General features: G+C 46.2%; 1 protein-coding gene across 1 annotated transcript in view; it reads left to right on the plus strand.

Moving 5' to 3' along the window:
* Positions 1-1300: 1300 nt before the first annotated feature.
* The window catches only part of CCDC60 (coiled-coil domain containing 60), a 38411-nt gene continuing 14756 nt past the window's right edge, over positions 1301-24955 (plus strand). Inside the window, exons 1-7 of the mRNA XM_070950951.1 lie at positions 1301-1600; positions 10493-10573; positions 10865-10950; positions 19020-19202; positions 21393-21515; positions 22570-22674; positions 24727-24817. Of these exons, the coding sequence (XP_070807052.1) occupies positions 1316-1600; positions 10493-10573; positions 10865-10950; positions 19020-19202; positions 21393-21515; positions 22570-22674; positions 24727-24817 (954 nt within the window). The 5' untranslated portion in view covers positions 1301-1315. The remainder of the gene's footprint in view (positions 1601-10492; positions 10574-10864; positions 10951-19019; positions 19203-21392; positions 21516-22569; positions 22675-24726; positions 24818-24955) is intronic.

The following is a 24955-nucleotide window of genomic DNA, read 5'->3' on the forward strand; positions in this document are numbered from 1 at the left end:
TATTTAATTAAGCAACATATAAAAGTGGTTGCAAAAAAAAAAAAAAATCCGAGAAGATTCGTGCATTTATTCATGCATTCATTCATTCATTCATTCCTGCGTTCAAAATAGAAAGGGCGGAAGCAGCTTCAGCTGGCTGCTACGGACAGCCTCGAGGGACACACATCCCAAGCCCGCGCGCTTTGCCAGTTGCGGTTGCCAAGGGCAACCAAGGGCGACGCCATCTTCTCTCGGCCCCGCCTTCCTTCCAAAGCAGTTGGGAAGAGGGCAGGATAAAGACGGCGGGGAGGGGGAGTCTCCAAATTGGGGCGGGGGGCGCGGCTGGAAAATGCCTGCCTCTTCTTTAATGGAAGCCCCCAGCCCAGGCCTTGGGCTTAGCTGGAGCCTTATAATGCCCAGGGGAAGTTAGGAAGAGGAGGAAGCATTTATAAAGGGGAGGGGGCTAGGGGGGCAAAACAGCCCCCCAGGTTGGGGGTCGTTGGGCTTGGAGTGAGTGAGAGCTCAGGGAAGAGGCCTCAGTTCAGCCATGAGACCTTTGGGGTTTTCAGTTTCCTAGCTGTAAAGTACCTCTTAGGGACTAGTATCTTGAAAATTTAAAAAAAAATTGGGGATAGGAGCAAAAGCCTAGTTCCAACTGATAGTAAACTTGAAAGTTCAGGGATGGGGAAGATGGGGTAGTGGGTGGGAGGGCTGCAGGTTTGGCTTTGAAAACAGGCAGGGTAGGAAGGCAGAGTACTCTTAGGGACTAGGAACTTGGTAGGAGGAAGGAGAAAGAAAAGGAAGGGGGGAAAGAGAGAGAGATAGGCGTAGGGGCATGGATGGATGTCGCAGACTTGGAAACACGGTCGTAGTAAGGGAATTCAGAGAGCTGGGTCCACATTAGATCCAAACTGGGTTTAGAATAGATCTCAGTGAGGGTCTCTCATCACGGCTTGTTGGAAAAACCTGGTTTTTAATTTCTGGGGTTTTGCAGAGCCCCAAAGGCAAGGTTGCGGGGGGTGGGGGGAGGTGTTAAGCTTGCTTTGTCTCAAGGGTTAGTAGACCTTCCGGCTGAGGTTAGGAGCTTTGCTCCCCCTGGGAGGCCAATTAGGAATCCTGGCTTGGATGCCGCCAACAGCCCAACATGCTTGGAGCAATCGTGGTTTGCTTTGATGGGTGGAAAACCCCTGATTGCCCAAGACAGTGAACCCAAAGAGAGTATTTGCTTGTAGATTAGCTTTTTTTACAAGGGCTGGACTCAAGAAATCGATAGCTTATTGATCGATTGATGACTTGAGTTTCTTATTGGAACCCGCCCCGGGGCAACAGAGGCAGGATGCCCCTGATCCCCAAAAGTGATCCTCGCTACTTTGTGCTGATCAGACCACTGCCCATCCCTCCCCAGAAAGGTTTAAAGATCCAGGCGCGGAGCAAAACCATCTACAATTGCTGGGATGTCCCGAGAGAACAAGTATTTCGAGAGAGCTATCATCGGAGAGCCAAACAACTCTCGCAACAGGGGTATTTTACCCCCTGCTGGAAACCCTATCAGGATTTCGGAGACCCGCTTTACCTCGATCCCAGGAAACTCACACTCCACGGTCTGGGACAGCTACCTCCGGTAAGTGTGTGCATCTTTTGTTAAATCTTCAGTTATCCATTAAATCACCAGGTATCCGTTAAATCACCAGTTACCCATTAAATCATCAATTATCCGTTAAATCAGTTATCCATTAAATTGTCAGTTGTCCATTAAATCAGTTGTCCATTAAATCAGTTGCCTGTTAAATCAGTTGTCCGTTAAATCAGTTATCCGTTAAATCAGTTGTCCGTTAAATCATCAGTTGTCTGTTAAATCACCTGTTGTCTGTTAAATCAGCAGCTGATTCATGGAAGACATTGCATGAAAGGAAACAGGATTGAGAGGGAGAAAGGGAAGGGAGAAAAACCAGACATAGGTTTCTAGAGTTACGAGGTCAACTCGCAAAGCATCCCTGGCTGCTCTCGAGTTGCCATAGGCAAGGGGGATGGGAAACCGACAAAGCAACATGGCAGCCAAAGACAGGAGCACATTTCAGACATATCTTTCTCAAGGCTGTCTCCCAGGGTTACCCACAGCAGCTGGAGGGGAGTGATCTCTACAACCCGCGAAATTGCTCCGTTGGCAAATGTGATTGATGACACACCCTGGGGGGAGGGGGGAAACAGGGTCATGATTAGGGCTGTAAATTATGTGGGGTCAGAGTTGGCTTCATTTGGGAACATGCCGACATTGAGCTCCTAATAAATAATTGGATTTCTTTCGAAACTTGGCTCGAGGCTCATGATTTAATTATGGCATCCGTTGGAACCCTGACAGGCGACTTGATGATTCTTCATTAGAGGATTAGAGCCTCTGCTGCTTGCTGCAAGGAGGTAAATTGCTGGGAGCAGATTTTTTTTTTCTTGTGCTAATCAAGCTATGCTGAAAACGAAAATGAAAGTAAAGCAGGCTATTTGCTGTTTGCTGCAACGAGGGAACATTGCTGGGAGGCAGAGGCAGATTTCTTTTTCTTGTTTTCCTCACCAAAAAAGGTAGGTGCGTCTTCTAGTCCGGAGCGTCTTATACTCCAAAAAATACGGTATTTTCAAACAGTTTTATTTATTTGTCAACTTAACCCCTTTTTCTCGACCCTAAAACACGACTTTTTATTCAATACATCACTATCCTGAGAAGACACATTCTTAGTCAACATTGTTGTTTTCTGTTTGTTTATTTTGAAACCTGCCGAATGGGTTAACTCTTCTTGAGAATCGCTGATTATCCAAGTGTCCGACGGTTAATACATTTCTCCATTTGGGCTCCAGAAAAGCTGATTTCCTTCCAAACTCGGGACTCTTCTTTCGCAACCTCGACGTCCAAATGGTCAGGTTGGAGTCCAGCTCGGGAACAAAACATGCCTGAAAACGTGTCAACGTGAAAAATGTAAGATGACAAATGCCTCTGGCACCAATTCCCCACTCAGCAGCTGGTTTAGCCTCAGAAGAAACTGCATTGGCTGCGGCACTGGGTCCTTTTATTAATGTCACTAATAATAAACCCGATCAGGCAAAGTCACTTTGTGCCCACTGGCAAAGAAGCAAAAAAAGAGACAGGATAAGAACTAAAGAGGCTGCCCCAAAGAAGAAGGAGTCAAGCTATTCTCCAAAGTGCCTGAAGGCAGGACAAGAAGCAACGGATGGAAACTAACCAAGGAGAGAAACAACCTGGAATTAAGGAGAAACTTCCTGACAGTGAGGATGGGATGGGATGGGAAGGAAATGGGGAGGGGAAGAGAAAGGAAAGGAAAGGAAAGGAAAGGAAAGGAAAGGAAAGGAAAGGAAAGGAAAGGAAAGGAAAGAAGGAAGGAAGGAAGGAAGGAAGGAAGGAAGGAAGAAGGAAAGGAAAGGAAAGGAAAGGAAAGGAAAGGAAAGGAAAGAAGGAAAGGAAAGAAGGAAAGGAAAAGGAGGAGGAGGAGGGGAAGGGAAAGGAAAGGAAAAGGAGGAGGAGGAGGAGGGGAAGGGAAAGGAAAGGAAGAAGGAAAGGAAAGGAAAGAAGGAAGGAAGAAAGAAGGAAAGGAAAGGAAAGAAGGAAAGGAAAGGAAAAGGAGGAGGAGGAGGGGAAGGGAAAGGAAAGGAAGAAGGAAAGGAAAGGAAAGAAGGAAGGAAGAAAGAAGGAAAGGAAAGGAAAGGAAAGAAGGAAAGGAAAAAGAGGAGGAGGGGAAGGGAAAGGAAAGGAAAAGGAGGAGGAGGGGAAGGGAAGGGGAAGGAAAGGAAAGGAAAGGAAAGGAAAGGAAAGGAAAGGAAAGGAAAGGAAAGGAAAGGAAAGGAAAGGGAAAGGAAGGAAAAAGAATGAAAGGAAACGGTTGCAGGAACTGGGTATGTCTAGTTTAATGAAAAGGAGGACTAGGGGAGACAGGATAGCCGTCTTCCGATATCTCAGGGGCTGCCCCAAAGAAGAGGGAGTCAAGCTCTTCTCCAAAGCACCTGAGAGTAGAACAAGAAGCAATGGGTGGAAACTAACCAAGGAGAGAAGCAACCTAGCACTAAGGAGAAATTTCCTTAATTAATTAACAATTAACCAGTGGAACAACTTGCCTCCAGAAGTTATGGGTGCTCCATCACTGGAGGTCTTCAAGAAGAGATTGGACAAGTGTTTATCTGGAATGGTATAGGAATGCTTAAGCAGGGGGTTGGACTAGATGACCTCCAAAGTCCCTTCCAAATCTGTTGTCTGTTCTGTTCTGTTCTGACGCCAGTGACAGACCACGGATCTTTGCCGCGAAAGGTGGAACATGCTTTTTCAACGAGCTCCGGGAGATAATTAATGATGGGTTTTTAATCTTTGGTGGCCGCTAACAACTCTTATAAAAGAAGTATCTGGTGCCCAATTCAACATGGCACTGGCAGTTGGGCATTAGGCAATAAAGTCAGATTCCAGAAGTTATCAAGTCTGCATATCTCTCTCTCTCTTTCTCTCTCTCTCTCTTTCTCTAGTTCTCTGACTCTCATTCTCTCTCGCTCTCTCTCTCTTGTTCACATTCTTTCTCTATCTCATTCTCTCGCTCTCTCTCGTTCTCATTCTCTCTTGTTCTCTTTCTGTCTCATGTTCTCTCTTGTCCTCTCTCATCCTCTCTCTGTCTCGCGTTCTTTCTCGTTCTCTTATTCTCATTCTGTCTCTCGCTTGTTCTCTCCCTGTCTCTCTCGTTCTTTTATTCTCTTTCTCTGTGTCTTATTCTCTTTCTTACTCTCTGTATCTCTCTCATTGTCTCTCTCTCCTCTCTCTTTCTCATTCTCTCTCTTGTTCTCATTCTCTCTTTCTCTAGTTCTCTGACTCATTCTCTCTTGTTCACCTCTCTCATTCTCTCGTTCTCTTTCTCTTTCATCCTGCCTCATCCTCTCTCGTTCTCTCATTCTCTCTCATTCTCGTTCTCTCTCTTCTCATTCTCTCTGTCTCTCTTATTCTCTGTCTCTCTCTCATTCTCCTCTCTCATTTTCTCCCTCTCTTGTTCTCATTCTCTCTCTCTTTTCTCTCTCTAGTTTTCTCTCTCTATTCTATCTGTCTGTCTCCTCTCTTTATCATTCTCTCTCTCTTGTTCTTATGCTCTCTCTCTCTTCTCTCTCTAGTTCTCTCTGTTGTTCTGTCTGTCTCTCTCCTCTCTCTTTCTCATTCTCTCTCTTGTTCTCATGCTCTCTCTCTCTCTCTCATGCTTTCTCTTTTAAATGCAGACTATACAAGGGTGGGGGAAAAAAACGGTGCTTTTCAGATATTACATTGCAAGGGTGAATAAGACCAAGGGCGAATCAAATAACTCCGGAATCCTTCCCAGCCTAAATTTAAGTAAGACTTTAATTGGATTTATGTCGGAAACAGCTCGTGCATTTTAAAAGCAGCAATCCAATTATACCACACAGCAGTTCTGTTAATGTTTATTCACAGTATCCCAGAAGTAGGCAGGCCGAGGAGCGAGAGGCAGCAGCTCTGCATGTTCTTAGCCAGACGGGAGGAAAAAAATCTCGTCGGAGTAAAAACACGAACGCAACCAACGACAAACGTTGATATTGGTGTATGTACAGCAGAGAGGATTTTCCCCCTTATGAGTACCGTTGCAAGCCTCTCTCCTGCTTATTGTTTTAACATTATTCATTAGAAACTTATTTTTAGACTGCCATTAAGCCTGGAATCCTCCCACGGCAGCTGATAATTATAGAAAAAAATAATATTACCCAGGACGCTTCTGGACATTGCAAGGAATGAAAAGAGATCTTTTAGACCGTTTAGGTTACGAGATTCCGGGAAAAATCTAAACCCTGCTACAGACCACGATTAACAAGCATTTGAGGTCTGGCAAGCCGAATCCGGATGGCGGTTTGGCATTGGAAAATAAATTTTGGACGATCCGCAGAAAAGAGCCCGAACGTAAAGCTAGCCAAATTCTCCACCAAAGACACCAGATGCGTTTTCTCCGAACGTGTTTTAACAGGGAATGCAGAGAAAAGAAAAACGTTACGAGAAAAACTGAAGGAGGACGCAGGTGTAAGAAGTCCTCGACATACGACGATGGAGCCCACAATGTCTGTTGCTAAGCAAGATAGTTGCTAAGTGAGTTTTCGCCCTGTTTAACAACCGTTCCTGCCACAGTTTTTGTCTGGAGACAAAAAGAAACATACGAAGAACAGTTGCAGGATTTGGGTCTGGCCAGTCCAGAGAAAAGAAGGACTCGGGGTGACATGATAGCAGGATTCCAGTATTTGAGGGGCTGCCACAAAGAAGAGGGGGGTCAAATTATTCTCCAAAGCACCAGAGGGCAGGATAAGAAATAATGGTTGAAAACTGATCAAGGAGAGAAGCAGCCTAGAATTAAGGAGAAGCTTCCTAACTGAAGACAATCAACCAGTGGAACAGCTTGCCACCAGAACTCCATCCATAGAGGTGTCAGACTTCGATGCTATCTCAAAATAAATGAATTTCCAAACTGCCAATCTTTAAGGAAATCTTTTCTTTAATTGAGCACAGCCACCGGATCATGACTCGATGCGGACAAGACTGACCTTTTGCCCCCCCAATCCCTCCCTTTCCGATCCCCAAATCTCTGCTTCTCATTGGCTATCTTCCAAGTCATTCTTCAGACTTCTTGTCTCGTCATTTCCCAGGAATGTCTCCCCCCCCCATCATTTCCACGACAACCCGACTTCAAAGGGATTTAGCAGGCAAAAGTTCAGAGCTTATCTCTCTCCCTTCTGCTCTCTATGCCAGCGTCGAAGCGCTGACGAGGTTTTTAATGTGTGAATGATATAGGATCTCCTGCTTGAGCAGGGGGTTGGACTAAAAGACCTCCAGGGTCCCTTTCAGCTCTATTCTGATTGATTTTTCTCATCCTCACTTCTTCACCAACTCCCCTCTCGTTTTTACATCATTGTTCTTTTTCTCTTAATATAGCTTCCTAGAACCAGCAGCAATCCTTGCCCAGCAGAATTCACGGGACAGCCTGATCCGGAGCGGGAATTTCCCCTCACCCCCTCCCACCTTTCCGACGGAAGCCTCGTTTGAACCCCCCCCCCCCCCCCCGAAGGCTTTGGAGAATTTCTCAAGCTCATCTAATTCATTTCATGTTTTCCTTCCGCTGATTTGCTACTTTTAATTAAGCTTTTGTGTTTCTTACAGGCGTGAGGATTTAGTAAAAATAAATCTGAATACCAGAAAGAAAGAGAGAGACAGAGAGAGAGAGAGAGAGAGGGAGAATAACGCCAGACAGACATTAGCAATTAACATTAATAATGCATACTTTAACAATCTCTTGAGAAAATGTACAGGCTTGAGTTTGGAGCCTCTCGCCGAAACAGGCAAAATATAATACCTTTCGTTCCTTTTCAATTAGCAAACTGTACGTGGAATAGGCTCTCTGCCATCGTCCTGACTCTCCAGCGAGTTTCCACCTCAAAAGTAAAACTCAACACAGGTAGTCCTTGACTTACAACTGTTCCTTTAGTGACCGAAGTTACAACAGCACAGGGGAAAAAAATGACTTCTGACGGCTTTTCACACTTACGACTGCTGTAGCATTCCCGTGGTCACGTAATCCAAAATCGGGCACTTGGTAAATGGTTCCTATTGATGAAGCTCGTGGAGTCCCAGGATCAACTTTTGCAAACTTCTGACCAGCAAAGTCAAAAGATTTAGGAAGACCTATAAATAACCCCACCAAGGCTTTGAAGTACCACGTCAGCAATGGACAATCCTGAACAGGGTTCGCACCTGACACAGCGTTCTGCAGGCACTCTCTTTTCTTCGTTATACTGTAACTGCTATTCTAATAGCAAATCCTTCATAAAAGTTATTGCATTACATTCTTGATTAAATTATCTTTTCATTGATATATAATTTTATGGTACTACTCCCCCCAAAAAGTGGTGTTATTATCTAGTTTTAGAAAATACACTTTTCCCAAAAGGTTTCCACAATTTTGGCCACCACTGTATATCTATCTATCTATCATCTATCTGTCTGTCTGTCTGTCTGTCTGTCTGTCTGTCTGTCTGTCTGTCTGTCTAACTATCTATCTATCTATCTATCTATTTATCTATCATCATATATACAATATTTATTTCTATCTCTCTCTGTCTCTCTCGCTGTCTATCTATCATATACAATATTTATTTCTATAACCATCCATCCATCCATCCATCCACCCATCCATCTATCTATCTATCTACAGTATCTTTCTATCTATCATACATACAATATTTATTTCTATATCTATCTATCATATATACAATATTTATTTCTATCTATCTACAGTATCTATCATATATACAATATTTCTCTCTCTCTCTCTCTCTCTCTCTCTCTCTCTCTCTCTCTCTCTCTCTCCCGTGTTTCCCCGAAAATAAGACCCTGTTTTATATTTTTGGGAACCCTGAAATAAGTGCTTGGCCTTATTGCCATGCACTCAAAAGCCCGATTGTGCTTATTATCAGGGGATGTCTTATTTTGGGAGAAACAGGGTATCTATCTATCTATCTATCTATCTATCTATCTATCTATCTATCTATCATTTTTTCCTAATTAGAGCAGCAATGATAAAATGAAGATTCTTGAAAAAGAAAAAAAACAAGAGTTGGAAGATGGAAAGAGTAATCTGATATCGTCAATAATGGCAGGAGTGCAGCCCCAAAAGCTATTGATGTCTCTCTCTCTCTCTCTCTCTTTTCCCTGTTAAAAAGTCTCTAAGTTGCCCACATTCAAAGAGTAAACATTGCAGTCTTAGATCAAAGATTAAAGCGAGCACTGAAAACAGTCACTTAGCCCAGATAGAACAAGTGAAGAGATTTGTCGATAACACAACAAGATCAAGAGAGGCGGGAAAGCTGCAGGTTGGTTGGGTGGTGGATGAAAGTTTTACATCCAACGAGTAACAATAATATATAATATTATTATACCTCTCTTCCTAAACTGCAGGAAAGTTAGGCAAATCTCTTCCGGAAGATAGAATCCAAAGCGTGTAATCTAAACCTAAAAAAAGATGTTGAAGCCCTAAAAAGAGTGAAGAGAAGAGCAACAAAGATGATCAGGGGGCTTGGGGCTAAAACATATGAAGAGCAGTCTAGGGGGTGACATGAATAGAATAGAATAGAATAGAAAGAATTCTTTATTGGCCAAGTGTGTGATTGGACACACAAGGAATTTGTCTTTGGTGCATATGTTCTCAGTGTGCATAAAAAGAGAAGTTACATTCGTCAAGAATCATAAGGTACAACACTTAATGGTAGTCATAAGGTACATAAGGTCCTTCTTTTCTTCCTTCCTTCTTTTCTTCCTTCCTTCTTTTTTTCCTTCCTTCCTTCCTTCTTGCTTTTTTCCTTCCTTCCTTCCTTCCTTCCTGCTTTTTTTCTTTCCTTCCTTCCTTCCTCCCTCCCTCCCTCCCTCCCTCCCTCCCTCCCTCCCTCCCTCCCTCCCTCCCTCCCTTCCTTCCTTCCTTCTTGCTTTTTTCCTTCCTTCCTTCCTTCCTGCTTTTTTTCTTTCCTTCCTTCCTGCTTTTTTCTTTCCTTCCTTCCTTCCTTCCTTCCTTCCTTCCTTCCTTCCTTCCTTCCTTTCTCCCTCCCTCCCTTCCTTCCTTCCTTCCTTCCTGCTTTTTTCCTTCCTTCCTTCCTTCCTTCCTTCCTTCCTTCCTTCCTTCCTTCCTTCCTTCCTTCCTCAAAATATTATGGAGAACCCATGACCAAAGAGTTTTCTCTCCATGCTCTGTAGCCAAGTTTATAATTAGCAGCCACTCTGTCTTTTAAAAAATGCCTTTCACAGACAGACAGCTGCTGCTAAAGGATCTGATGCCCGGGAATATTCATAAACATTCCATCAACTAAGAGACGCCAAGAGGTTTCCTTGCTGCCATGCAGAATCCCCTTTCCAGATTATAATTTGGACGTGTTTAGAAACAATGTTTTTCAGCCCTGGCAACTTCAAGCTGTGTGGACTTCAACTCCCAGAATTCGCCAGCCAGCATTCTAGAAAGTTGGAAAGTCCGACAAAGCTTAAAGCTGCTCTGGTTGGAAAACACTATTTTTTTATTTTTTATTTTTCATGATCAATATCCAGTCCTGGATGATTTGTTCCAATATCTCAGGGGCTGCCCCAAAGAAGAGGGAGTCAAGCTCTTCTCCAAAGCACCTGAGGGTAGGACAAGAAGCAATGAGTGGAAACGAATCAAGGAGAGAAGCGATTTAGAACTAAGGAGGAATTTCCTGACAGTGAGAACAATTAATCAGTGGAACTGCTTGCCACCAGAAGTTGTGGATCCTCCAAAACTGGAAGTTTTTAAGAAGATATTGGATAAACATTTGTCTGAAGTGGTGTAGGGTTTCCTGCCTAGGCAGGGGGTTGGACTAGAAGACCTCCAAGGTCCCTTCCAACTCTGTTATTCTATTTTCCCATGAACCTCGCAGATTCTTTATGCCAAGACGATGTGCCAACCAACCAACCTGTTGCCTCTCGTTTCAGGATCTCTGCAAAGAAGACTTGGCTCTGGAAGAATTAGCCGAACCGGTAGAAACCGAGCTTTCCAAAAAGTCGAAAGCAAAGGTAAGTTTTAACCCCGATCGGATGAAATGTTGGATTTGCTGGTCCCAGCTGGTCCTGCGGGCAGGAATGTCCCACAGGACAGGGTCAAAACAAGTCAAAATGGTGTCCAAAATGGCCAAGACGTTGCTATGGAAACCCCATCCCAGAATTTAGGCTGAGAGGAGACACGTTGGGTATAGCTGCCTCTGCTGGTTATTTTCAGTTACTCTCCCGAATTAGAGGGAAGATTAAGTCCTGGTTATTGTGAACTACAGTTTCCTTTTGTTTTCTGCTGGCTTTTGTTTAATTTAGCTCCTGGAACCAGAGAAGAAACTTCTGCCTATTCGACATATCGAGAAGGATTTGAGGACTCTCCCGAGAGACCTCGCCCAGATGAGGTAGGAAGCTCACCTTGAACTATGAACAAAAGAACCATCTCTCTCTCCCTCCCTCCCTCCCTTGCTCTCTCTCTCTCTCTCTCTCTCTCTCTCTCTCTCTCTCTCTCCTTCTCTGTCTCCCTCTCTGTGTGTGTCTCTCTCTCCTCTCTCTGTCTGTCTCTCTCTCCTTTCTCTCTCGCGCCATCCCTCCTCCCCTGTCTTTGTCTTCTCTCTCCCTCTCTGTCTCTCCTCTCTCTCTCTCTTCTCTCTCTCCCTCTCCCTCCCTCCCTCTCTCTGTGTGTCTCTCTCTTCTCTCTTTCCCTCCCTCCCTCTCTGTCTCTCTCTCTGTGTGTCTCTGTCTCTCCTCTCTCTGTCTCTGTGTCTCTTCCTCCCTCCCTCCTTCTCTATCTCCCTCTCTCTATGTCTCTCTCTCCTCTCTCTCTCTCTCCTCTCTCTTCTCTCTCTCCCTCTCCCTCCCTCCTTCTCTCTGTGTCTCTCTCTCTTCTCTCTTTCCCTCCCTCCCCCTCTCTCTCTCTCTCTCTCTCTGTGTCTCTGTCTCTCCTCTCTCTGTCTCTGTGTCTCTTCCTCCCTCCCTCCTTCTCTATCTCCCTCTCTCTATGTCTCTCTCTCCTCTCTCTGTCTCTCCTCTCTCTCTTCCTCCCTTTGTCTCTCTCTCTCCTCTCTCTTCTCTCTCTCCCTCTCCCTCCCTCCCTCTCTCTGTGTCTCTCTCTCTTCTCTCTTTCCCTCCCTCACTCTCTGTCTCTCTCTCTGTGTGTCTCTGTCTCTCCTCTCTCTGTCTCTGTGTCTCTTCCTCCCTCCCTCCTTCTCTATCTCCCTCTCTCTATGTCTCTCTCCTCTCTCTGTCTCTCCTCTCTCTCTTCCTCCCTCTGTCTCTCTCTCTCCTCTCTCTCTCCCTCCATCCCTCCTCCCCTCTTTCTCTTCCATCTCTGTGTCTCTCCTCTCTCTCTCTTCTCTCTCTTCCTCCCTCTCTTGTCTCTCTCTGCTCTCTCTCTCTCTCTGCTCTTTCTCTCCCTCCCCCCTTTCTCTTCTCTCTGTCTCTCCTCTCTCTCTGTCTCTCTCTGTCTCTTCTTTGCTTTTTCAGAGAGCATCACACAAAGGAAGTGAAAGGCTTATCATTACACCAGGTAGGGCTTATCTGAGCCCCCTGAAGAAATGTAGAGAGCCATGGAAACGGCCTTGAAGCTTTAAGGCACCCTTCCAGAAACTGAATGTAGGCATTTGAATGAAGATATGTTGATCCAAGCATTCCCACTTGACTGGTAAACATATAGAGAGCCGTTTTGGTCTATGGTTAAGGCACCAGGCTAGGAGACTGTGAGTTCTAGGACTGGCTTAGCCGTGAAAGCCAGCTGGGTGACTTTGGGCCAATCACCAGGAGACTGTGAGTTCTAGTCCCGCCTTAGCATTTGAAAACCAGCTGGATGGCCAATCACCAGGAGATTGTGAGTTCTAGTCCCACCTTCGCCATGAAAGCCAGCTGGGTGACTTTGGGCCAATCACCAGGAGACTATGAGTTCTAGTCCCGCCTTAGCATTTGAAACCCAGCTGGATGGCCAATCACCAGGAGATTGTGAGTTCTAGTCCCACCTTCGCCATGAAAGCCAGCTGGGTGATTTTGGGCCAATCACCAGGAGACTGTGAGTTCTAGTCCCGCCTTAGCATTTGAAAACCAGCTGGATGGCCAATCACCAGGAGATTGTGAGTTCTAGTCCCACCTTCGCCATGAAAGCCAGCTGGGTGACTTTGGGCCAATCACCAGGAGACGGTGTAAAATGGGGCAAACCTCACTTAATGACTATCTTGCTTAGCGATAAAAATGTTGGTCTCAAGCTGTCGTAAATCGTAAATCGAGGCTCACCCACCCATACCTTTATCCTCAAATTAATGATCAATTCATAATATTAATGTTCTGTCCTGAGTTTTGTACAGATTTCCAGTCATTTTCTTTTTTAAAAAAACAAAACCCTGATACCATATTCTAATACAATCAATTCATTATGAAATAACGGAATTTTGGATTTCCCAGCAGTGGCAAACTCCCTCTTTATTTCCTGACATTTTATTACTTTTTTTTTATCCTTTCCGGGTTGGGGGGGGGTGTTTCCCCTTTCCTACTTCTGTAGCTACCGCTTCTGTTTGTTGATTTGTTTCAAAACTTTTTTTTATAAATAAATCAAAGCGTTCCCTTCCGGGGGGAACGCGATGTCCTCCCAGGCATTTCTTCCCGGGGTGATCAAAGGAAGAAACATGAAGAAGACAGACGTGGTATAATTTAATGGCGACTCGGGTTTAATGTTAGGCCCAGATATTTCTTTTAAGTGAGCCGGTTCACGGATGAGCTGAGACTCCCCCCCACCTCCGTCAACAGCCGCTGTCGGCTTTGCAAAGTGAAGACATTTCAGCGAAGCGTTAAGGCCCCCGAATCAATCACGACTCAGCCATGGCTAATTCTTTGTCTTGTACTTTCCTATTGCTCATCATCCACCCTTGCAAACCTCCAAAGGTCGTACTTGAATTGGGGCAATCGAGGCAGGGGTGGGGCTTCACAACTTTCAGCAAAGGGTTCTCCGCCCAGTTGCTGGGTGGGTGTGGCCATGGTGGGCGTGGCCTAGTCGGCCTCCTGCACCACGGCGGAGGGGGCGTTTTTGCCCTCCCCAGGCTCTGGAGGCTTTTCTTGAGCCTCCGGGAGGGCGAAAACGGCCTCCCCAGGCTCCGGATGCCCTCTGGATGCCGGAAAAGGGCCTGTTCCTGGCCTTCCCGAACTTCCGGTAGGCCCATTTTTCGCCCTCCCCCGAGCCTCCGCATGCGCCCTGCACTTACCTTCATTCAAAACGGGCCACATGGGGACTCCTGGGAGGGGCGGGCAAGGCCAGCCAGGAGTGGGATTTTGGGGTTTCTTCGAACTGCACAGAATCTTAGCTAGAGGTTCTCCCTTTCGCTCCTCTTTATTCCCTCGGGGTGGGGGGCATTCACTGTCCACCTGTGGCTTTACTCCTGAGTCGACCCTTGTTCTTTAGCTGTTCCCTTCTCCTGGCAGCTCTGCGCATGCACCCACTGGGAACAGGCTCCAGCTCTTCTTCTGCCCCACTGATGTCCGACTCCGAAGGCAGTTGACAACTGTCAGACGGTCCTGGCCCCCTCCCTGCCTCCGACGCAGAGCCCTCATCAGAGCCTTCCCCAGACTCCAGGACTGGCCCACGTTCCTCCCCAACCTCCTCACTGTCTGAGTCTCCCACTAGCTCTGCTGGCCGCTGGAAGGCCACAACATGTTCTTTGCACTCCAGTAAGCTTTGGTAAAACCCATATTTTGAAAAACGCTTTTCCATCGCCGAAGGCTTAGATTTTATATCTTGAACCCTCCGCTGAACGTACCGGTCAGCCACTTCTCCTTTCCCACGAAACGTTCCTTTTAATTTTCATTACAGCCCAGCCGAGGCTTCCCGCTGAGCCGAAAATGAATCGATTGCACATTTGCTTTTATTACATCTTTTAAAATAAAAAATTCATCTCTTTATTTCATCTTTTTATTTCATCTTGCTGTGTATTTCCCTGATACACAGATGTTGTGTATCAGGGACCTCGGTAAGACCAGAAGCAAAGATTTGTCTCGATCCTTTCTCAAACTCTTGTCGGCATTAACAAATCGCTCGGGTTTAAACGTAACGAAACGCGCGTCTCGGCCTCGCCGAACCCGCCCCCAAAAGTGCATTTACAGTCAACTTATATACTTCCTTCGTCGCTGGGTCATTTTTATTTGGCAACAGCCCAAGGCTGACCTTTATCTATGTTAATTCAATTTCATAAAGCAGCTGGGGAATTCTGCTGCTGCGAATGATTAGCTCTCGCAAAAAAAAAAAAATACCTCTTTGTTTTTCCCCGCTGACGAAAGTTATTCATTTAGAAGGAAGACACTGCCCTTGTCTGGCAGGTGGCAGGAAAATATATGTTCGCAGCGTACGGTCAGCCGGTGCTCAATTACTCTTAATCGATGTATTGCGAAGTTCGTTTGAAATGCATTTGCATTTTAATGAGGGCAGTGCCGTTAAGATGCTGCAGAAGTCCAAAAATTTGGGAGCTCTTAAGGGAGTCTACGACAACTTGCCCCCCTCTTCCCATCCCCATAGACAGGGATGAAATGCTCCCGGTTCGGACTGGATCGCCCGATCTGGTAGCAATGGAGGTGGGTGGTTCGGAGAACCGGTAGCAAAAATTCCTGCCTGCCCCCCACCCCCATGCTGAGCAGCGTGATCATCAGAGGCTTTTTTTCTTTTAAATGCCTCTGATGATCCAAGCTGAGTTGCCTGATCGTCAAACTGTGTTTGACGATCCAAGCTGACGATCCAAGATGAGTTGCCTTTAGACATTTAAAAGGAAAAAAAAGCCTCTGACGATCAGGCAACTCAGCTCTTCCACTGGTTAATTGCTTTCACTGTTAAGAAGTTTCTCCTTATTTCCAGGTTGAATCGCTCCTTGTTCAGTTTCCATCCGTTGCTTCTTGTCCTGCCCTCAGGTGCTTTGGAGAATAGCTTGACTCCCTCTTCTTTGGGGCCGCCCCTCCATTACTGTACTTGTCAAGATTGAATTGCTTTGCTTCTTTCAAAGTTCCACTTACCAACCACAACGGAAGTCGACATTTCGGTTGCTAAGCGAGACCGTTGTCGAGTGAGTTCGGCTCCATTTTACGACCTTTCCGGCCACAGGGGTGGAGCGAATCCCTTGCAGTTGTTAAAAGTTAGTAAACACAGTTCTTAAGTGAATCTGTCTATCCCTGTTGACTCCGCTTGGCCGAAGGTCGCTAAAGGGGTAATCACGGGACCTCGGGACTCTGCGACTGTCATAAGTGTGAGTCAGTTTGCCGAGCGTCCGAATTTCGATCGGGTGAGCATGGGAGATGCTTCAACAGTCACTTTTTCCCAGCGCTATTGTGACATCGTAAGGTCACTAAACGAACCGTTGCACAGTAGTGGACAAAATTGTGGAAACCTTTTGGGAAAAGTGCATTTTCTAAAACCAGCTGAAAACACCACTCAGTGTCCCAAATATCCCCAGGGCTGCCTGTACCTTGAATACTCAGCCGCGTGTCAATCTATTCTCCAAAATGTAATTACTTTTTTAATTTAATGTTTTAATTTAGAAAATTAATTAGATTTAATTTATGCTCACCCTGGATGTTTTTTAACCTGTTTATGGATTTTGGGAGTCAACCGCTTCGTAAATATCCCCTCGAGTTCTATTGATTCAATTGTATACAAGTGGAATACATACATACATTTAAGAGGTTCTGGAGAGCTGAAACATTGGAAGAGTGGTTGCAGGAACTGGGTATGTCTAGTTTGATGAAAAGAAGGACCAGGGGAGACATGATAGCAGTGTTCCACTATCTCAGGGGCTGCCCCAAAGAAGTGGGGGTCAAGCTATTCTCCAATGCACCTGAAGGCAGGACAAGCTGAATTGGATAATAGTTTATCAAAGAGTGCCTTGCTAAGGCCACACTTGGAATATTGCATCCATTTTTGGTCGCCATGATGTAAAAAAGATGTGAGGACTCTAGAAAGAGTGCAGAGAAGAGCAACCAAGAGGATTAGGAGGCTAAAACATATGAAGAACGTTTGCAGGAACTGGGTATGTCTAGTTTAATGAAAAGAAGGACTAGGGGAGACATGATAGCATCTTCCGATATCTCAGGGGCTGCCCCAAAGAGGAGGGAGTCAAGCTATTCTCCAAAGCACCTGAGGGCAGGACAAGAAGCAATGGGTGGAAACTAATCAAGGAGAGAAGCAACTTAGAACTAAGGAGAAATTTCCTGACAAGTCAGAACAATTAACCAATGGAACAATTTGCCTCCAGAAGTTGCGAATGCTCCAACACTGGAAGCTTTTAAGAAGATGTTAGATAACCATTTGTCTGAAGAGAGGAGAAGAGTACAGAGCAGAGTAGAGTAAAGAGAAGATAATAGAGTAGAGTAGAAGAGAAGAGAATAAGTAGGGGAGAGGAGAAGAGAATAGAATAGAATAGAAAATTAGAATAGAATAGAATAGAATAGAATAGAATAGAATAGAAAAGAGAATAGAACAGAATAGAAGAATTCTAATTAGAATTCTAGTTAGAATAATTAGAATTAGAATGAATGGAATAGAATAGAATTAGAATCTAATAGAATTAGAATAATTAGAATTAGAATTAAATGGAATAGAATAGAATAGAATAGAATAGAATAGAATAGAATAGAATAGAATAGAATAGAATAGAATAGAATAGAAGAATTCTAATTAGAATTCTAATTAGAATTCTAGTTAGAATAATTAGAATTAGAATGAATGGAATAGAATAGAATTAGAATAGAATAGAATTAGAATAGAATAGAATTAGAATAATTAGAATTAGAATTAAATGGAATAGAATAGAATTAGAATTAATAGAATAGAATAGAATAGAATAGAATAGAATAGAATAGAATAGAATAGAATAGAATAGAATAGAATAGAATAGAATAGAATAGAAGAATAAGTAGAATGGAATACAATAGAATAGTTTTATTGTCACTTTGAATGTACAGTACACTAATTGGCAGAGATTAAAAATGAAATTTCGTTGCTCTCAAAGGATCACCACCTCCCAATTTTACACTACATAAACATGACAGGATAAATAAATAACAATAAATACAAAATGATGTATATACCCGCATGTATTATATGTCCAAGGCAAACAACACACAGTCTAGTTAAGCCCAGTTTATTCGCAGGATCTTCGCCGTAGATCGCCCGGCTTCCCAAGCTTTCACATTTCCATACAATTGCGTTTTTTTTTTTTCCCCAACAATCAACGCTCCCCCCCCACCCCCACCTCCGCCCGCCCAAATGCCATGTCTGGGAACGGGAGACAAAGAGCTGTCACGTCGCCCTGCTGTCGTACAAGCAGATGAATGTCGTTTCATTGTTTGGCCCTCGCAAAGCCCAACTGGATGTTCGAGGACGATTACGAGCACAAAGGACGTCAGCTTCCCTGCCCATTGGGAGGCTTCACCGTGCCACGTTCCACGTTCGGTGTGCTCGGTTTCCCAAAAAAAACGCCGGAGATGGCAGAGAGAGCTGCGGCGGTTACGCCAAGGAGAACCGAGGCCAGATCCTTGGCTGGCGGGGTAGCCAGTGGCTTCATCTGCCATCAGGGCACGTCGGCCTACGGGATGCTCCTTTGGCGTCAGTTTACATGATTTGGAGCAGGGCAAAGTCGCTCTCCGAGAACACGGCCATATTGCGAATTAACCAACTTTGGTGGTTTTGAATGCCCATTTGGTCTAGTGGTAAAGGCACTAGAAACAGGGAGACGGTGAGTTCTAGTCCTGCCTTGGCATGAAAGCCAGCTGGGTGACTTTGGGCCAATCACCAGGAGACTGTGAGTTCTAGTTCCACTATAGGCATGAAAGCTGGTTGGGTGACTTTGGGCTAATCATCAGGAGACGGTGAATTCTAGTTCCACTTTAGGCATGAAAGCCAACTGGGTGAATTTGGGCTAATCACCAGGAGACAGTGAGTTCTAGTCCCGCCTTAGCCATAAAAGCCAACTGGGTGACTTTGGGCCAATCACCAGGAGACAGTGAGTTCTAGTTTCACTTTAGGCCTGAAAGCTGCCTGGGTGACTTTGGGCCAATCACCAGGAGACGGTGAGTTCTAGTCCCACCTTAGGCATGGAAGCCAGCTGGGTGACTTTGGGCAAATAACCAGGTGACGGTGAGTTCTAGTCCCACCTTAGGCACGGAAGCTGCCTGGGTGACTTTGGGCCAATCACCGGGAGACGGTGAGTTCTAGTCCCACCTTAGGCATGGAAGCCAGCTGGGTGACTTTGGGCCAATCACCAGGAGACGGTGAGTTCTAGTCCCACCTTAGGCATGGAAGCCAGCTGGGTGACTTTGGGCCAATAACCAGGTGACGGTGAGTTCTAGTCCCACCTTAGGCACGGAAGCTGCCTGGGTGACTTTGGGCGACTTTCAGCTAAAACAGCCGAGTGGACTCCGCTATGCTTGGAGACTCCACTTTATGCATCGTTTAACACCTGCTCCTTTTCGGCAGGCATCTGATCAACTCGGTGAAGATTGGGCGGGGGTATTTCCATAGTCTTCGCCAAGAATCCATCAAGAGGAGGAACGTATCCAGCCTGGAAGAACGGAAGGAGGAACAGAGGAGAAGGACGGAGTTTCAGCCCCCTCGCTACCCATCCTCATCCTCGGAGGAAGACTCCGAATCCGAACCCGAGTAAGTGCCCTCAACCTCCCTCCTGCTGCATTGACCGATGGGCTCTCTTCCCCCTAGTAGCTGCTTTGGGTTTTGACCTCAGCTTCCTCTTACCACCTTGACTGTGGACATCAGGAGTTGAAGTTCTCCACACCGAGCTCAAATCGTGCTCTGGGTGGTTGGGCCAGGTCTAATTTTACATTCAGACTGGTTGGGGGAATTCTGGGAGTTGAAGTCTACGCTCCTTAAAATAGCCAAGGTTGAGAAACAGTGCTGGCTGGGGGAATTCTGGGAGTTGAAGTCCAAAAGTCTTAAAAGTCGCCAAGGTTAAGAAACACCTGGCTGGGGAATAGGAGCCAGCCGTGTGCAGCGGCAGCTTAAAAAGCCAATACAATCCTAAATTGCATTAACAGAGGGATACAATCAAGATCAAGGGAGGCACTAATACCACTCTATAAAGCCTTAGTAAGACTACACCTAGAGTACTGCATCCACTTTTGATCATCACACTATAAAAAAGATGTTGAGACTCTAGAAAGAGTGCAGAGAAGAGCAACCAGGATGATTTATTTATTTATTTATTTATTTATTTATTTATTTATTTATTCATTCATTCATTCATTCATTCATTCATTCATTCATTCATTCATTTATTTATTTATTATATTTCCTCCCGTAGGACTCAAGGCGGTGTGCAGTCAAGAAAAATATAGATACACAAACATCATAAAGTTGCTAATTAAAATTATTATTATAACATAGTTTGGCCCACTTAAATAGAACCTAAAATTAGATAACGTTTTAAAAACATTCACATGTTCCTATGTTTAGCCCCGCTTGTTGGAACATCAGGGTCTTGAGGGCACGGCGGAAAGCACGGAGATCAGGGATATTTCGTATCTCGGGGCGCAGTTCATGATGAGGGGACCGGAGGCTAAAACCTACGATGAACGGTTGCAGGAACTGGGCATGGCTGGTCTAGTGAAGAGAAGGACCAGGGAGACAGGATAGCAGCTTCCAATATTTGAGGGGCTGCCACAAAGAGGAGGGGGTCAACCTATTTTCCAAAGCACCCAAAGGCCAGACAAGGAAGAATGGATGATCAAGGAGAGATTCAACCTAGAAATAAGGAGGAATTTTCTGACAGTGAGAACTATCCACCCATGGAACAGAAGTTGCCTCCAGACGTTGTGGGAGCTTCATCTCTGGAGGCTTTCAAGAAGAGACTGGACTGCCATCTGTCAGCAATGGTGTAGGGTCTCCTGCTTGGGCGAGGGGTTGGACTAGATGACCTCCAAGGTCCCTTCCAACTCTGTTAATCTGAGCTGTTTCCTCCTAAGTCCCTTTGCTCCGAAAGATTGCAAAGGGCCTCCGGCTGTCAGGAGATCGTCCCAGCTCTTGCCCAAAAAGGACGCTTCTAGCTGCCAGGGACTGAAAAATGCCAACACGGATTCGTGAGGACAACCAGCCGCATTATTTTGCGGTCCTGGCAGGCGGGGTCATCTTTACTGGCGGGGAGTGGGGGGGTGTCAGGCGGCCCTTTAATGAAGATGGACTTCTGAGTGGGCAGAAATTGGGTGGCTGGCGGCTGGCGAGAAACACCCCCACACAAACACGTCCCTTTTTTTCTGACGTATGTTGGTCTCTCTCTGTCTCTCTTTTTCTCCCCCTCCCTCCCTCTCTCTCTCCCCCTCCCTCCCTTTCCCTTCCTCCCTCCCTTCGCCTCCTCTCTCTTTCTCCCTCCCTCTCTCACTCTCTCCCTCCTCTCTCTTTTTCTCTCCCTTCCTCTCTCCCTTCCTCTCTCCCTCCCTCTGCCTCCTCTTCCTCCCTCCATCTCTCCCTCCCTCTCCCCTCCTCTCTCCCTCCCTCCCCCTCTTTTCTCTTTCTCCCTCTCCCTTCCCTCCCTTCTCTCTCCCTCCCTCTCTCTCCCTCCCCCTCTCTCTCCCTCCCTCCTCTCTCTCTTTCTTTCCCCCTCCCTCCCTTTCTCTCTCCCTTCCTTTCTCCCTCTCTCCCCCTCCTCTTCCTCCCTCCCTCCCTCTCCCTCTCCCCTCTTCTCTCTCCCTCTCTCCCTTCCCTCCCTCCCTCCCACCCTCCCCTCCCTCTCTTGCTCTCCTCTCTTCTCTCTTCCTCCCTCCCTCTCTCTCTCTCACCCTCCCTTTCCCTCCCTCTCTCCCTCTCTCTTTATCTCTCTTTGTCCCTCTCTCTCTCCAGGTTCTTTTTAACAGGAGGCTTCTTGGTGAGCGAGACAGAAAAGAAGAAGAAGAAGAAAATGGCTCGGCCTTTCACCCCCATCCATAATGGCTTGCTTTCAGAAAAGCATCCGGAAGCGCATTTGTAGGTTCAGCCACTCGTCTTGGGGGTTTTTTGGTCTCTAATTCTGTCTCACAAAGGGGGTAAAAATCTGTAATGGGCCCCTGTTTGTTTTAAAAAGAGAAAAGGGAGGGAGGGAGGGAAGGAGGGAGGGAGGGAGGGAGGGAGGGAGAAGAAGGAAAGAGGGAGGGAGGCAGAGCAAGAGAGGGAGGGGGAGAGAAATGGAGAGAGGGAGGGAAGGAAAGGGAGGGAGGGAGAGGGAAGGAGGGAGGGAGGGAAAGGGGGAAGGAGGGAGGGAGAGAGGAAAGAGAGGAAGAGAGGGAAAGGGAGAAGGAGGGAAAGGGAAAGAGGGGGAGAGAGGGAAGGAGGGAAGGAAAGGGAGGGAGAGAGGGAAGGAGGGAGGGAGAAAGGGAGAATGGAAGAGAGGGAAAGGGAGAAGGAGGGAGGGAGATAGAGATGGAGAGAGAAGGAGGGAAAGGGAAAGAGAGATCGAGGGGGAGAGAGGTTGTGGATCCAGCTTTCTCGTTTGCTCCAATTCGGCCTTCAATTATGCCAAAGTCCCCAATTATTATCTCCTAGGAACTTGTAAAAATCCACGTTCACAAATCCTTCCTCGAAATGGTAACTTTTCCCGTCATTTCAGTTTCAAGGAAAACTGCTATAAAGATGCCAAGTTTGTCCAGTTGATACCGGGATCCTGAAGCCAAAACTCGGGGGGGGGGGGGGCATAGCCAGTGTTCCTCAGCAGCTAAGACCCCCCCCCCCAACTCCTTCCTCAAAACTTCTTCCCCTTGGCTGGATTCATTGGGGCAGGGGACAAGGCAGGTACCCTCTCCCCCTTGCTTAGAAATCTCTCCGGCAAGGGGCGGGAAAGGATGATAGCAAATTAGCCAATTCCGGAGAGAAATTCAGCCGTAAAATGGATGTCAGCAGAACTTCTGGTCTGCATCTATGAGCATTTCCCTTGGTCAGGAGAGCCTCAAGTCTTCCTGCATGTTCCTTCCATGCCCCTTCCCTGTTTCCCCCCCGCCTCCTCCCCGCTGTCAATCAGTCCGCTTGCCTTTCTCTGTCTCAACAGCGACTCCATCTTCCGTCAGCTCTGCGCCCTCAACTGGCTCCTGGAAGCTTTGACGCTGGAGCCCAGCAGTAGCATGAAGCCATTGATCTCCTGCTGGAACCCCAAGTAGGTCTCGGGAGCCGGGAGCAAGTTAAAAGCCTAGAAAAGTTGCAAAGAAGAGCAGCTAAGACGATTAAGGGGCGTGTGAAGGAGGGTTGTGGGTATTAAAGGGAAAAGTTCCCCTCGCGCATGTGTGCTAGCCGTTCCCGACTCTAGGGGGCGGTGCTCATCTCTGTTTCAAAGCCGAAGAGCCAGCGCTGTCCGAAGACGTCTCCGTGGTCATGTGACCGGCATGACTCAACGCCAGAGGCGCACGGAACGCTGTTCCCTTCCCACCAAAGGTGGTCCCTCTTTTTCTACTTGCATTTTTTACCTGCTTTCAAACTGCTAGGTTGGCAGAAGCTGGGACAAGTCACGGGAGCTCACCCCGTTACTCGGCACTAGGGATTCGAACCGCTGAACTGCCGACCTTTCGATCGACAAGCTCGGCGTCTTAGCCACTGAGCCCCCCGCGTCCCACTTGTAGGAATTGGGTACAGCCAATTCATGATCCACTGGAAGGGAAATATTCTGTTCGGAAAAGCCTTGGAGTCCGAGGGGACGGTCACTTAAAACGCGAGCTAATCGTGTGCGGCGGCAGCCCAAAAAGCTAATACGATCCTGGGTTGTATAAACAGAGGCATAGAATCAAAATCACGTGAAGTATTAGTACCCGCTTTATAAAACCTTACTAAGGACACGCCTGGAATGCTGCATCCAGCTTTGGTCCCCGGATTACAAAAAAGAGGTTGAGACTTTGCAAAAAGTGCGAAGAAGAGCAACTAAGATGATTAAAGGCCTGGAGATTAAAGCATATAAATAATGGGTTTGGTTAGTCCAGAGAAAAGAAGGACTAGGGGTGACATTTTATTTTTATTTATTTATTTTATTTTATATCAAATTTATATACCGCCCTTCTCTCTGACGACTCAGGGCGGTGCACAGCCAAATAAAAACATAGACTACAAACATTAAAATACTATTAAAAAGATATATATATAAATTTGGCCCCGTAATACTGTCTTACATGACAGTAAGATTCCAGTATTTGAAGGGCTGCCCCAAAGAAGAGGGGGTTCAAATTATTTTCCAAAGCACCAGAAGGCAGGATAAGAAACAACGGATGGAAACTATTCAAGGAAAGTAGAATTAACTGGAATTAACTGCTCCTCTTTTTGTGTGACATTGGATGGTAGCTGTTGCTGTTGTCCCTGAGGTGTTTTTTTTCCAAAAAGCAATTGGACTTTCTTGGTTTTTCCTCAAAGACATTTGTTGTGGCCCGTCAGCGGCCTGTGGAGCTAGTTGGTGATTCCGACAGCGAGGAGGCTGGTGTGGTGCTGCACCAACAGCCTGTGCAGCTGGCGCTCGAGTCGGACAGTGAGGAGGCTGGAGAAGATGTGGTGCCAGAGGTGGGGATTCAGCCAGGGCCTTCAGAACCTCCAGAAGTTTCCATGGGTGAAGAGGAAGAAGAGGAGGAGCCTCTTCTCGATGCACGGGCACACAGAGCTGCCAAAAGGCAGGAGTGGCTCCTCAGGAGGAGGTCTCCTCGAGAGTAAGGCTTGGGGCTAATTGGCCACTCCCTTCGCCTATTTAAGGAGGGATGCCAACTGAAGCAATTTGCAGGGAACAACTTCGTTCACTCTCCTTTGCGTCTTGATCTTAGTTCCCTGCAAATTGCTTCTGGGCTTTCTGCCAACCATAGTAAGATTACAATTATTTATTCTTTGGATTCTTGTCGGCTGTTAAGAAAGTTAATTAACAGCCTTTGTTTGAAAAAGGACTGATTTAATTTAGTAAACTAAGGTTTGCACAGACTTTGTGTGTGTGCTGCGTTCTTTGGGGTCCGTAACTGGGGCAGAACAACATTTCACTTCTCATCCAAGAAGCTTCTTCGGTTCTCAGTCCAGTTCTTCTTCAGAACCGAAGAAGCTTCTTGGATGAGAAGCGAAACGTCTTCAAGGAAAACCAAAGGAAGTCCAGTTGCCTTTTGAAAAAACACCTCTGGGGACAACCGGGACCTGCTTGACCGAACAATCTCCATGAGATATTGGAAAGCCGATGAAATTCCATCTTTCTCAGGGACTACGGTGGCGGGAAAAGTTGCATGAAAACGATCAATAAAGAGAAGGCGGTGAAGAACCGGTGGGAGCATTTCCTTCAGCACGCAAAGGTAGGTTCCCCTGGATGGGGAAGTGCTTCTATCAAAAGGCTAATTTTTCTTGGGTGGGACACGAGGATGGCTGATCCCTTACTTTGGTCCCTGCAGCTTTTTTGCAAATCCGGGTTATAGGGGTAGAATAATAGAATA

This window comes from Pituophis catenifer, unplaced genomic scaffold, assembly GCF_029215685.1.
Source record: "Pituophis catenifer annectens isolate HBS135680 unplaced genomic scaffold, rPitCat1.0.hap2 SCAF_10, whole genome shotgun sequence".
NCBI classification, from domain to species: domain Eukaryota; kingdom Metazoa; phylum Chordata; class Lepidosauria; order Squamata; family Colubridae; genus Pituophis; species Pituophis catenifer.